General features: G+C 42.0%; 1 protein-coding gene across 3 annotated transcripts in view; it reads right to left on the bottom strand.

Annotated features, from left to right (window-relative positions):
* Positions 1–8,572: 8,572 nt before the first annotated feature.
* Positions 8,573–15,098, bottom strand: part of NGF (nerve growth factor) — a 48,668-nt gene continuing 42,142 nt past the window's right edge. The window contains exons 2-4 of one of the 3 annotated variants that reach the window (XM_084611303.1): positions 12,465–12,606; positions 10,648–10,749; positions 8,573–9,440 (exon numbers count right to left, since the gene is read on the bottom strand). In XM_084611303.1, coding sequence (XP_084467429.1) covers positions 8,700–9,428 — 729 coding nt within the window. In that variant the 5' untranslated portion in view covers positions 9,429–9,440; positions 10,648–10,749; positions 12,465–12,606 and the 3' untranslated portion in view covers positions 8,573–8,699. The remainder of the gene's footprint in view (positions 9,441–10,647; positions 10,750–12,464; positions 12,607–15,098) is intronic. The other 2 variants (XM_084611302.1, XM_084611304.1) reach the window with 2 other exon arrangements.

Below are 15,098 nucleotides of genomic sequence, written 5' to 3'. Positions count from 1 at the left end.
AATCATTTTTGTTGCCCTCCGCTGGACTCTTTCCAATTTTTCCACATCCTTCTTGTAGTGTGGGGCCCAAAACTGGACACAGTACTCCAGATGAGGCCTCACCAATGTCGAATAGAGGGGGACGATCACGTCCCTCGATCTGCTCGCTATGCCCCTACTTATACATCCCAAAATGCCATTGGACTTCTTGGCAACGAGGGCACACTGCTGACTCATATCCAGTTTCTCGTCCAGTGTCACCCCTAGGTCCTTTTCTGCAGAACTGCTGCCTAGCCATTCGGTCCCTAGTCTGTAGCGGTGCATTGGGTTCTTCCGTCCTAAGTGCAGGACTCTGCACTTGTCCTTGTTGAACCTCATCAGACTTCTTTCGGCCCAATCCTCTAATTTGTTCAGGGTCCCTCTGTATCCTATCCCTGCCCTCCAGTGTATCCACCTCTCCTCCCAGTTTAGTGTCATCCGCGAACTCGCTCAGTATAGAGCTCTAGCTCCAACACTGCTAACGCTGAAGACAGTAGATTCAGCCTTTGTATTTTACCTATAAGAAAAGTTGTATGTGATTATTGAAGCCCAGGACTGCGTTTACTTGCATTTATGATGCCGAAATTGATCTGAAAACAGTCCAGGAGAAAGGATTTATTTATATAAATTGCATCTCATTGATAGGCAGGAGCACTGGTGGATATTGTGAAGGAAGAGCTTGTTAAACATTATATAATGTTTTATGCCCGTAAGCTATACTTGTCACAATGGCATTTAATATGTTGAAAGCTCAGCAGAGGAAATCTTATCACTAATTAAATTGTTCTGAACCAGAACAACGTCAGCTCTTTTCCTTGGTTTGTTTCTTTCTTAATCAAAGACAAACATTTAGCACAGCGGAAAAATATAACCTAGTGACTTAACGTCTACGTCCAGGCTACGTCCATGTCCCCCTCACAGCTGCTTATGTGTGGGGCCCTTCCAAATTCACGGTCCATTTTGGTCAATTTCACTGTCATTGGATTTTTAAGATAATAAATTTCATGCCTATTTAAATCTGAAATGTCACAGTGTTGTAATTGTCGGGGTCCTGACCCAAAAAGGAGTTGTGCACGGAGGTCGCAAGGTTATTGTAGGGGGTGGGGTGCGGTGCTGCTACCCTTCCTTCCGCGCTGCTGCTGGCGGGGCGCTGCCTTCAGAGCTGGGCAGCTGGAGAGCGGCGGCTGCTGGCCGGGAGCCCAGCTCTGAAGGCAAAGACACTGCCACCAGCCCTGCAGAAGTAAGAGTGGCATGGCATGGTATTGCCACCCTTACTTCTATGCTGCTGTTGGCAGGGCACTGCCTTCAGAGCTGGGCAGCTGGAGAGCAGCAGCTGCTGGCCGGGAGCCCAGCTCTGAAGGCAAAGACACTGCCACCAGCCCTGCAGAAGTAAGAGTGGCATGGCGTGGTATTGCCACCCTTACTTCTATGCTGCTGTTGGCGGGGCGCTGCCTTCGGAGCTGGGCGCCCAGCCACCAATTGCTGCTGTCCGGCCACCCAGCTCCGAAGGCAGCACAGAAGTAAGGGCAGCAATACCGCAATGCCCCTAAAATAACCCCATGACCCCATTTTGGGTCAGGAGCCCCAGTTTGAGACACGCTGGTCTCCCCCGTGAAGTCTGTGTAGTATAGGGTAAAAGCACACAAAAGACCAGATTTCACGGGGGGGAGACTGGCTTTCACGATCCGTGATGCATTTTTTAATGGCTGTGAATTTGGTAGGGCCGTGCTTATGTGTGAGAGATCAGAGCCAACATCCAAGCGGCAGAGGGCATTTACAAGAAGTGTGTCTCATCCCAGCCAGGTCAATCAGAGAAAGAAATTTTATTAAATCATAAGTTGGGGTTTTCTTGTACTCAAAAACAATCATTTGGGGAATAAAATAAAAACATTAGTTTTTAGTACCTTAGTACTTAGTACATTAGTACCTTAGAAACCTGTTATGTGAACATCAGCTGAGGACATATCAAACCAGACTCTCCTGCCGACTTCCTGTAAGCCAATGGAGTAACGCTGGGGGTGAGTAGCACTATTGGATCTGATGAGAGAATAGCTTGCTACAAGGAAAAGGGCAGACAAGTCACTTAGAGAAGGCTTTCACATTCTACATACAGCCAGTTTATCTCATCTGATGTCTACACCACTTTCTGGATTTTGTCAAATTTTTTTTTCTAGAGATTGGCATATATGGTACAGAGTTCCTATTCTACACGACTGAGTTCCTGGATGCCTTAGTTAACTTCACTTGGTCAAAGAGGAAAAGAAAGGTGTCCAAGTTCTTAATATGCATTTTTATATGTTCAGAAGTGGTTGAATGTTCTTCTAATATTTATGGTTTTATCTAGTGATCCTGTATCTTTAAAGAAGTGAGTCTCATTCTCCATCTGGCACTTTGCTTCCTGCGTCCAGACAAATAGTGTCTTTTCCAGTGTATTTCCATCTGTAATCACATTGTATGTATCTGGCTGTGACATCACAAGGTCTTCTGGGTACCAATAGAAATTTTAAAAAAAGAAAGGGAAATAAGAGAGATTACAAAGTGCAAATTCTTTCCAGTTAATAACAACAAATAAAGATCATCCTGACCAAAAATGTTTCTGAAAACGCCAGAGACTCAAGACAACAGGATATGCCAGAGGCAGCAAAGAAGAGTTAGTGAAATAACTCAGACGTCTACTTTTCGCACTTGACTCCTGGCTACCCAAGTGGTTTCTTTTGTGTGAACTGATCGAAAAAGAGTGAAATGTCCAAATGATTTACACAGTGATGATCATAATCAGAACCCACACAATGATTTTTCTGCTGTTGTAGCATGAAAGAATATAAGTGACTTGGTGATGTCATCAGATGAAATCAGAGAATATATGAAGCTCAGATTTGTTAATTGCTCCGGGGATACTTTAAGTGGATGTGCCAGTGTTTTATAAATATTTCCCATCATCATCCTCAACTGGCAGTTACTTGTTCAGATCCAATATTTGCCTTACCCACTCAGCTAATCATCTATAGAGATTATAATTATGTTACAATCTACTGTCTGTCATTATTATTCTATCTCTCATAAACATTCTGACAGTGATGTTAACAATGAGCTGGGAGTGTTTCCCTTAGTCTGTCAGGAAAACAACTTCAAACTAACATAGTCAGATCTGTTGGGAATAGATGGAGAGAGAATCTGAGAAATTATTTAGAAGGCAGCGTACCAGTCAGTGATGAATTTGCTCTTTTGGTTGCCCTGGATCACAACTGAAATGTTGCAGCTGGGTCCCCGTAAAGGCCTGAAGTAAAATCCCTGTCCTCAGCTTCTGCACTGGCACCAAACAGGCAAAGCTGTAAGTATCTCATGCAGCTAACCGCTGGAGTCAGTTTGTTGATTAATAGTATAGCCAACTGATTGAATATGCTTGCGTTCATTATTAAGAATGTTCAAGAGACCAACTAACCAAATTTAGCCAAATTTACCATCTAAAGACAAAACACAAAGGAGACATACATACCCTCTGTCTGGGAAGCAATTCTTGCCTCACAGGATGTTCACCTTACACAGAAGGTATGCTTCAAAGACTCCTCCCACAAAACAACTTATATTTATGTCATGGCTTTTTACAAGTTAAAGAGCACTTTATAGCTCACCTAAGATCCGACCCACTAATTCCTTAACGTGCTTGTCTGTACCTTCCCTTAGCCCAGTTTTGTATGCCACACTCCAAACAGTGGGGTGTAGAGGTACAGCCTGTGCTAGGGCACACCATTCGTGATCTCGGCTTTGACAGGCTTCCTGTTTTCTGTCGTCAATGCTGACCTCAGCTTTGCACAGCGTTGTGGAATACATACCATGGGTAAACAGAACGGTGCGAAGAGCATAATATATTCAGTTTACTTCCCAACACATATACATATATAATGTATATTGAAACCATGCACATACCACCCGTTGACGTGGTGTATACTGCACCTCTCATATATGGAGTGTCTAACAAGTGGTTACAGCCCTCCAGGGATATTGACCTTTGTGACCCTGCTCCAGGTCATGTGACTGAGGACAGGCCATAAAGTTCAGTCTCTTCCAGCACCCTTATTACACCGTCCATGTCGGAATGCAGGGGGCACAGTGGTGCAGAGGCCAGGGAGCAGCTAGGCACCCCACTGTTCACAGCTCCCCGGAGTCAGAGTCCTAACCAGGTGCAGCGGTGCAAAACGCCACCTTTGGCAATCAGTATTCATGACTAGCATTCACAATCCATCATGTCAAATCCAAACTGGACTCATTTGTGGCTCCTTTTCTCTAACTTCTGGCCACTTCGTGTTAGCCCTCATTTACTGTTGCTTGGAGCACTGGCCCATCTGGACTCATATGTCAACGGGTTCTGCTACAAAATGAGAACGAAGGTAATGAGAACCCAACGCTCACTCCTTATGTCTAGTGCCAAGGTCAATATTGATGTTAGTTCCTGAGCACTGAATTGAGTGGGAGGAGAGAAGATTAACTAATTGTCAGTTTGTTTATGCTTAAACAGGCTTCTTTTCCTCTGCAAGGTCAGAGTGCTGGTTTGAAAGAAGTTGGTACAGTTCCCTTTACATAATAACACGAACAATACTGGAGCACGATTATATCTTTCACTGAAGAAATACTATAGTGATGCCTGTCTCCATCAATTGTTTATGGGCCCAAAGCCCTCCAGGACGTGTCAGAAATCCACATACTATTCTGCAGTTTGCATTTGGATCTCTAATTAGGATAACACATGTGAGAAAACACCCATAACAAGGCAATTGTCTCTTGTGTGCACATCTGCCGCTGTTGAAGAGTGTAGATTATTCCAGCTAAAGTTTTCATTAGATTAAGTTGACTTTTTCCTCCAGAGATGCCTTTTTTTCAGACAGTACATTACAGCATTTTGTCTTGTTTTACTAAGAGTGCCCACGTTTGATACACGCCTTCCTTCTGGCCCCCTAGTGGCAGGTCAGTAGGATGTTACATACAGATACACAAACTGCGTCATGCAAGCCTCTGTCTTCTGTAGGTCAGTGTCAAGAAGCAGCTTCTCCATTGACCTGTAAAAGGCAAGATTTCAGACAAGCATTTCAGTGTGAATGCAAATGTTCCTTCCAGACAGTCAGCTTTTGTGTTGGAACCTGCTCACACCATTAATAAGAAAATCTCCTAGAAACTATAATTTAAGAAAGTTGTCATCTAGTTTTTTAGTGACTTCCCAATCATGTCTCTCACTGACACTTGATTGGCTATAAATCCTCTGAAGCATGGGAAGCAGGAGGTCATGGAAGTTGTTGTTGCCAACTAACTAAAGAATAACTGAGATTGTTTTTTTATTTTTAAACCACATTCTTTAAATATGACAGTGTAAACATGCTGCCTTCTGAAAAGTAGAATAAATGACATGAATACTGCCCTGGGGAACTTCACAAATCCAGTTTCAGTGATGGCAGCACCGTATATGCGGTATTGAGTGGCTATCCAAGCCAACTGCTTCAAGGTGAAAGCACAAATACCAGGTTAGATTGCAATATTTTTGTTACTAACTCAACTAATTTTATTTCAAACTTTTCCTTTATTTACATTACCAAAAGATTACAGATTTGCATGGATAATACGTTTTCCTTTCCACAGATGTTCTTAATCTGCCACGTCCCCTGGGCAGCATACATCACTCTACCAAACACCTGCTTCTCTATTATGCATCACACTGGAGAGTGGGTCACGAGAAAAGTGGCCAGGCCATGAGAATAGGGATGCGTAGCCTTAGCAGTTCTGAGTGTCACAGGCTGGTGTTTGTAGCTATCTCTACTAAGTATGGAATTCTGAATTCCATGGTTAACTACAGTGTCAGGATCCAGGTGCATAAATTCCCTCTGGGAATTTTCTGATGATAAGGCAGAGACATCAACACATAGCACAGTTCCTTGGCCATGTTTCTGTACTAAAGGATGAAGCAATATTCTAATCTCAGTGGTGGGAGCACAATCAATCTCTGAGGCAAGAAGCTGAGTGTAATAAATCAGTACCCTCACTAAAAATATGCAAAACCACATGGAATAGCTGAATGTTTTACTAGTGGAAATTTTAATCAAAGTCAAGATTTATAATAATGATGACGGTTATTTTATCAGCAACTATAGGCCCCCTAGATTGAGCTTTGTTGGGACTGATCTCATCCTTGGCGAGAATTTGTTTTAAGGAGTAACAGAAAGAACTGCAAGTGGGCTGATTGTGGAAAGAATGCCAGCTCCCCAGATTCCTATTGCAATCAGAAGAAAGCCTATCTCAGAGTTCCACAACTCTCTGAAGAGACTCCAGGTCTTACACATGTTTCAGATTATCAACTACAATCTTGAGACAATGTTTGAGCTGCAGTTTTGTTATGTCAATGGTAAAATAATGGCAGAGTTTTGATAAACCATGAAAAGCTAAGACATACAGAGATTTTATTCTTTGCTAACTGCATTGCTCTCAGGTAAGGCAGAAGATCTGACTAGAACACATAATATGTAACATCATTCATTGCTGTGAGGTCCCCCTCCTTTCAAGGTTGCAACCAAAAAGCATACACAGGATTTAGCTCCGACTCTGGATATTTCTCTGCTTCAGTTGCTCTGCAGGTGGCATCTCATTCCATTACTCCTCAGCTGATCTGCAGGAGGTTGCCACTGTTAAGAGCACATTCCCAGCATAGTTGGGGGCTGCACCATTATCCATCACACCATGAATGTGCCTGTTTCACGTACATCCCTCCCCAGAGCAAGAATTAATGATTCTGGAGGCTTTGCACAGGGCAGAGTGAGAACCATATGATTCTGCCCTCCACCAGCCTTCTACCTAGCAGCTGTACATGCAAACTTTGCATCTACCTTGCTATTGAGAGGGAAAAACGTTAATCTGGTGCCTCTGTTCTGCACTATAACCAGCCACTAGAGGGGACTGGAGAGTAGCTTACTGCTGTTCTTCTCAAGCCTGAAAACACTCCTGCTTGAATGTGATAAACTAGCCCAAAGGTGGCTCAGACTGATAGGCCGGGATACATAGTACTAGGGTGACCAGATTAAACGGAGAAAATATTGGGACACATGGGGGATGCGGGACAAAGACCTAAAAATCGGGACAGTCCCGATTTTATTGGGATGTCTGGTCACCCTACATAGTACACCCCAATGGGCTGTCAGAATTTGTGATATATGCCTCCTGATGCCAGCCCAACTGGCAGTATTTTAATAAAAAGAATATTTTGTCTAGTTTTAGGTTATTTCCTGCTTAGTGAAAAGACAGTGAGACAGGATGGGTTTGGGGTTGGTTTCAGACAATGTGCGGCCTTCAGTGCAAACATCAATGTCTCTGTAAGTGAAGAATTGAGTGAAGAGATCAAAAGCTGCTGTCCCTCTTCACTGTTTGTATAGGCCAGGTAACAATGAGGGAGGTTTTTTAGAGGAAATAACAGTATTTGTGAGGTGGTGAAAGTTGGGAGATGGGTTCATCCTCTAGGGCTTGGCAGACACCAGACGAAAAGTCCTTGGAATACTTGTTTTGAAACAGTTTATTGGAGGGATAGCTGCTGCTTTTCCAAAGGAAACAATGGGAAGGTTTATAGATTTTGTTCAGATTGCAATGGATGGAACACACATTACAGGCCTCAGGCTGGCAGCTACACCAGGCCTATAAACCGTAGTGCTCTCAAGAGAGTGAGAGCAGAGAAACCATAAATGGGAGGAAAAAGAAAAGGAGGACTTGTGGCACCTTAGAGACTAACACATTTGTTAGTCTCTAAGGTGCCACAAGTCGTCCTTTTCTTTTTGCGGATACAGACTAACATGGCTGCTACTCTGAAACCTGTCATAAATGGGAGGGTGGTTTTTGGACCATTCTTACTGAAATATGGCCAAAAGATCTTTTTCTAACATTCGCTCCACGTTAAGGCACTGTCGTCAAGATCCAGCTTTAAGTGAATGCCTACAGTTAAGGTATACACCCCCGGAAATAGAGATTTCTGATTAAAACCATCATTAGTCCCATCACTCTAGTACAACTCATAAATGATACCATTATCAGACAAAAATCTGCATCTTGAGCAAAGTCATAGTCTTCTTTTCTCCAACATAACTTAGAGCTGGTTATTTTCATCATTGAAATATTGGGCAGTTTTCTCCGGCACACTGAGAATTTTACTCTGAAATATCCATAGTGGTATATAACTACTGTACACTGCACCAACAGTTCACAGGATCCTATGACTGACTAGAAGAATGGAGGGTAAAACCAGCAATATTTCTGTGGGTTTTTTTCACGCTTTCATGAGTTGGAGAAGAACATAGCATTCTGGAACAAGCCACATTTTCACACCAAAAAGGCAGGTTTTGCCTGTGAAGATTGGCTTTTTGTGGCAAAGAGTAGGGAGGGGGAGATGAAAAGTGCAAAATGTTTGTTTTTCACAGTACTCTAATGGCCAAGCTCTGTGACTGACAAGGCTGAGATGAACATTTCTCCAAAAGATTGTTATGTCATTACATTAAGTTCACAACACACAAGGAGTTTCCAAAAGAGTTTAATAAATAGCGAGGTTCTTTCTTTACTGTATAAACTATAAATATACCATGCAGTCCTTATAACTTAAAATAATTTACAGGCTGAGGTAGGGGGAATGGGAGGATGTGGGCATGAGTGTTTGTTCCATCTCAGGGTCTCACTGTTTTCCGGCTGAGCACGCACACACAGGCGGTATCGATTCGGATAAATCTCCAGGCTGCTTGCTTGCCTTCCATTGTCAGTGCTTTGACAAAGGTGTGCGTGGTGGTGCAGTAGGAATTCCAGTGCTTAGCATCAATTCCCCGGCACCCACTGGAGACTGGCTTAGGGTCCCTGCACTTGGTTTCGAAAAAGTACTGCTTGAAAACATTGTTGTTAATGTTCACCTCTCCCAGCACTGTCACCTCTTTGCCTTTGATGTCAGTAGCTGTGGTTTTGTCCCCAACCCACAGGCTGACGCTGTCACAAACTGAGAATTCTCCCCGGTGCAGCACAGGATGAGCAGTCCGCTTGGTTCGAATAGTCCTGTTAAGAGAATCTGCACTGCCCAGATACTCCATGTTCTGTCCATCCCCTAACACTGGAGGGGGCTGCGTGCTGAACAGAACCCGAGGGGATCGGAATCGTCTCTTTCGGAAAAGCTTTGGATCCACAGTGATGTTTGCTGTCTGTCCAGCTTCTCTGCTGTCTACCTTCCCAGCAAGGTGATGATTGGCTGTGTGTGGAGCTGCCTTGGGACTGGGATTTGCTTTAGTCCGATGGATATTTGGAATGGTGGGTCCTGCAGGAAACCCCCATGGAGCATTGTCCTCTGACTTTGGTGCTGCCTGTATGCCGAGCAAAAAAGCTATAATCAGAGTGTAGTACAGCATGGACATTACGCTATGCACCTAGAATGAAACAAAAACTGAGGGTTACTACAAGTGACACGGATGTGAACCGAAAGCACTTGTGCTACATGAAAAGTGCCCGCTCTGACCTTGACGGGGTTTACTGATCTAATGCTGCTAATGACAATGACTTTGCTGGATATTTAGTACTGTAATGCTGATCATACAGATCTCATCAGGTATTCATGTGAGTCCCAGATGTTCTTCCAGAAAAGCTCATTCAACCAGCACTAATGTGCTTAATAAAGTAGGAATCCAAGGAAATAATGGCTTGATTATAATTAATTCCTTTGGTATTTGTTATTAGAACATTGTATATGAAGCACTTGTTTGGGGTTATTAATGTGGAGACCATAGGATAAGAAGGTGTTCTCTGGAGTACATATCTCCATTGATACTTTTCTCAAGCTCTTTGACAATGGCTACTGCCACTCTGGGGCCATTTTGGGCACAGCACTGGGAGTTATGGGTAGAGAAACACCCTTCTTTATTCGGACAGTCATGATCAAGTTCAAGTTCCACAGACGTCACTGAATAGAGAAACAAGGCCAGGGCTTGTCGCTCTGGAAACTGGAGAATATGCACATCTGTTTGGGTGTGGAAAAATGTAAAATAAATTTCTAAAAATTCTTCAAGAACAACGTTATGCCACAAGTCCAGTGACAGTGAAAGCTGCATCAAGCAACACAGACGTGTGTTAGGTAATGAATCAGTAGTGGGCATCCTATGAATAAGAGAGACATTCAAAACATAATCTGAAATTGCACTTAAGGGCAGACATTGAATTTCCCCTGCGAAGCATTAATAAGTAGAGACAGGGTATAAACAGAACAAAAACTATCAAGCCAGACTCCTCCCCTGTCTCAGTGTCTCATTTTGCCTGACATGTTTCAGCTGGCTTTGGATTTCACTGCATGTCCGGCAGGCACGCACTGACTGGACAAACATGGTTTCACAGGGGAAAATTCAAACTCTGCAATTTAGCTCTAATTTCCCATAATGTTTTAATATTTTTTTGGACACGGATCACTTATTACTAAAGCTCCCCCCGCCCCTTTCTGCTCAGTCTTTCTCCCTAGCCTAAAATTGGGAGGATTACTAGAATACTAGTTAGTGTTTTATGCTTTTGCTAAGACCAGGATCTCATGGAAAACTCAGGAGCCTGTGAGAAAACTGATATCTGAGATAAGAGCTGGATAGAACTAACCAGCTGAGTTTGTGCAGGACTGGATGGTCTGATGGATTCAAGAAGCGAGCCGAAGATGCCAAATGGAAGGAGTTACTGGAGACGGTAGTGATGCGAAAGTCCCTGCAATAAGGGGAGAGAGAGAGGCCAAGAGCCACTTTAGCAATTCTCAGCGCAGTGACCACACTGGATTAGGTGGAGACTGAATGTTGGAGAGAGAGGCAGGTCTTGCTGGAATGAAAATCTTCACCATTCCAAACCTAGCCTCATTTAGTAGGGCCTGAGGCTGCCTTCTTCCCACATTCCGCTTGTGCTACACAGGCATTGTCTGTGTAAGGAAATGGAATTTGGAGGTGGGAGTAGCACTATAGCCATGTGAGTCTACGAGTAACCTCCAGTTCTCCAACTCAAATTAAAGTCAGATGGTTCACAACATCTCTAAAGAGTTTTCTTTTTTCAACAGAGATGTTATTGAAAAAAGTCTGCAGAACGAAATCCAGGCGTAGTTTAAACGCCCCCACAGCAGCCTCAACCAAATGTATTTACATATAGACCCTTTGTTTATACTTTCCTTCTATAGGAAAGAGAGCTTAGTGATGCCAATAAAAGCCTGTGTTCTGCTTTTGTGTGATTCAGAATTCACTAAAATGCAGCAACATGTAAAGAATGATTTATCTCCCTTCCTCAAGCTCTTTTATTACACAGTTACTAACATCATTGTAGTCTGCTTTAAACCTACTAACACAAAATTGAAACCATCTCCAATTTTTTCTGCCCCGCCCCCAACTTTACAATTGCATTGCTCCATATTTCTCTTCACTGTAGCAAATACTCTGCAGGCAGCATGGTGTGAGGTAGGACTAACCAGGACAAAGCTATTTGTTTGGGATTTTTGGTAGTTATTTTTTAACCTTGAGAAAACATTTTCAAAACTGGATCTCTCCATCTGTCTATGGGAAATGGAAGATGGAGGATTAAAGCAATGTGTACCTGAATCACAGTTAATTGTATGTGCAAAATAAATTTCAGGCCTTGAAGTATGTGGAATATAGATTTGCTATCTTACGGAAATGGCCATTCCACAAGGTCTGTTTGTTTCTGTTCTTCCATTCACGTGCTTAGTACATACTTGACTCTTAAGTGCTGCTCTTTGAAAATGTGTAAAGTGTATGCCAACTGCATCTGAGCTTCAAAGAGGTTTTTTGGAGTTGCAACCTTTAGGCATGAAATTCAGGGACACCTCTTTGCAAATATAGCCATGTGGGTCATCACAAACCTTTCAATACTAAAAATGTAAACACTGCAATGGAGAGTACTTTATAACAGATGTGACTTCAGAATGGCTAAACCTCCATTATAATACAGTAATTAGTAAACTTTTCCCACAAATGAAGTAATCTGCTAGAAGAAGAAGAAGGGAAGACTCAATGAAATTAAAAGGCAACTAATCAAAAAATTTTAATGATCTGTTTAGGTAACTTGGGAGTTCACTGCTACAGGATATTATTGAGGAAAATCACTTATCAAGAGTCATAACAAATTAGGTGCTTACAAAATTAGGTGCTTACAAAATAAGAATATTAAGTGCAAAGAAGTGGCAACAGTAAAAATGATAGGGTCTGTTGGTCTTCCAGCTTCAGAGTATAAACTGATCACTCTTTGGGCTAAGAAAAAATCTGCTCTTTCCACACCTTGTTGTACAGTTGATCACGTGTATTATTATTTATTTATTCTTTTACTTCTCCTCTGAGGCAGCTGGTACAAGCCACTGCTGGAGACAGGAGGCTGGTGTAATTAGACTTGGTCTGTTTTGATATAGCAGTTACTATTACACTTACCTCTGGGTGTATTGAACGGAAAGCTGCTCCCTGGCAAGGTCTTTATTGCCTCCAGACTCTGAGCTGAAGTTGGATGCAGCATGCCATCAGGCCAGTCTGACTGCACAGCTAAGAATCTCTGTACAACCTAGTCTGGGTTCTGCTAGAGGAATAAAAGTATTGTTGTCAATAATAATGCAGAAAAAAAGCTTTTCAAATAACCTTTCCCCATTGTTAGAAGGAGCACGGGAGCAAGGCCTAGCAGGCATGCAGGTAGGAAGCTCCCTTGCAGGGCTCTTTGAACTATGACTTTTTTGCTAATTTAATGGCATAGGAGTTGCCTGAAGCACACGCTCTCTGGCTCTGCGGGCACTGGCCTTGAAGAACAGGAAAGCACGAAAGCACATGCTTAATTTTCACACATGAATGCCACTGGAGTCAATGGAAAGTAAATTTTGGCCAGTTTAATTTCTTCGGTGGCTGATTGTGCGAACCTCCCTCAGACTGCGTCTGACCTTACTCTGCAAGTGGTGCATTCGGTTTCAATCTGAGTCAAGGTGGCAGAACTAGGCCCCAATAGTGTGGGTGCACCGAGTGAGAGGATCATCTGCCCGGCACCAAGGCATTAAAGAAGCTTTAGAATTTGTTTTAATCAAGTTATTTTTAAACTGAAATTTCACAGGCCAAATCCAAAGAGTCAAACTATGCTTTTGGCTCCACCTGCACAATCCCCAATTTTCATTAATAGGAGCTGCACATCAGGAAGTGAGGTTGTGGGATTTGGTTGATAGTGTGGCCCTTAAAAAATCAAAAGGCAAAGTTAATTCTTTTTAATAATGTATTGAAAATTTCCAAAGCACTTTTAGCAGGGGGCCTGCACTAACTAAACGTGGGAGCAGCTAGGATAGCATCATGGACTGTTGGAGCCTTTTGATTTGACAGATCAAGGACCTTGCATCACTTTGATAAGATGAGGTGGCCAATGTCCAAATTCATTACTGTATGTAGATTGGTTTCAGACTAACCAATTTATTTGAGCATAAGCTTTCGTGAGCTACAGCTCACTTCATCGGATGCGAAAGCTCATGCTCAAATAAATTGGTTAGTCTCCAAGGTGCCACAAGTACTCCTTTTCTTTTTGTATGTAGATTATGGTCCACAGTCTACAGTATGGAGTTTGTTACAGAGAAAATTTCAGAATAAGGCAAATTACAATTACATGAATTTGTTAAATTACATCAAACCCTACAAACAAAATCTTCATGCTATAGAACTGAGTAAACTATATTTTTGTAAGAATGTACTAGTAAAATAATAACCCTTTCAATGTAGCCTGTCAGTTTAGTAACACTAATGATAGAGTTATAATATTCATGCCACTGCCAAAAATAATCCAACAATTTTTCCAACTGTTCTGCCACCCTAAGAAAACACTACTCAGTTCCAACTGGCTGGTTATTTAACCACAAGAAAAAGTTTCATTTCAGCATTTTTTTTCAAAGTTCTTTTACTCCATGCTTCCCGGATTCACCATCATGGCTGAATCCAGTAAATGATGCAGTGTCATTCAAATGATGCTGAAGACAGCACCTATCCATGTTTCCATTGTACATCCAATTCTCAGAGATTAATATCATGTTAGACATACTGAAGCAAAACTTTTTTTCAGAACTTGTCAGTTTAGATTTCTTTTTTCTAATTTTAAAGCTAGTTTAAGCCACTTCAACAAACATTTTACGTGGAATTGCAAAATATACATTTTCCTTCTTTCGGGATCTTCTCTTACTCATGCACTAGTTAAAGAAGTAGCATGTTATAAATGTTTACGACACTATTCACATGAGTTTCTCATGGTGATCTATAGAGAAACAAAACACTTTACTACTTAAAAAACAAAACAAAACAAAACACCTCAGACAAATGGTTGCTGGAAAAGGCATCAACCTAGATTTAAATAACCTTCTCTCTTCTTTTGTATCACGTGTTAAGTCCTGGCTGCCCACCCTACAATAAAGGCACACTAGAAAAAAGCAGAACAACATGAAATTAACAGTTTGCTAACAAGTCTAGAAATGATGACCCATATTAAGGAACACAGAAGGAGACTCTCTTGTCACCTGGGAGACCCTAAGCAATGTACACAGGCAAACCAAAATCTAACCTACAATACATAAAACAAAGGAACTCAGCTCAGTTTTTCTTCTACTAATAGACATCTTACCCCACATGCTCCAGGATCAGGATTACGAAAAGAAAAAAGAAAAAAAAGGATACATTTCCCGGATGGAGGTTATTCAGTACTTGAAATATATGAAATGTATGGCCTCTGTGCCTCCTCCAAGATGAATACCAGTGGTTAACATTATTGCCAAAGTCTTTTCTTTTCCTTGTTATGCTAAAAAGGCAAAAATCCTGTATCCATTGATTTCAATACATGTCTCGGAAATTGTTGTGTAGGATTATTCTATACAATCTGAAGAATCAGTAGACAGCCTTAAAGCACACGCACGCACACACACACACACAAAAGAGGTGGAAGTTCTTGCAGGAATGTATGGAATTAACACCAATATCTGTCAAAATCACAACTAAATATTGGCAGCTCTGCATTTTGCGAGAAATACAAGAAATAAGTACATAAAAAAAGGAAGTTCA

The sequence above is a fragment of the Lepidochelys olivacea genome (genome assembly GCF_965140295.1).
Source record: "Lepidochelys olivacea isolate rLepOli2 genome assembly, chromosome: 21".
Classification (NCBI taxonomy): domain Eukaryota; kingdom Metazoa; phylum Chordata; order Testudines; family Cheloniidae; genus Lepidochelys; species Lepidochelys olivacea.
The sequence above is the reverse complement of the archived record's forward strand: the minus strand, read 5'-3'. Positions and strand labels throughout refer to the sequence as shown.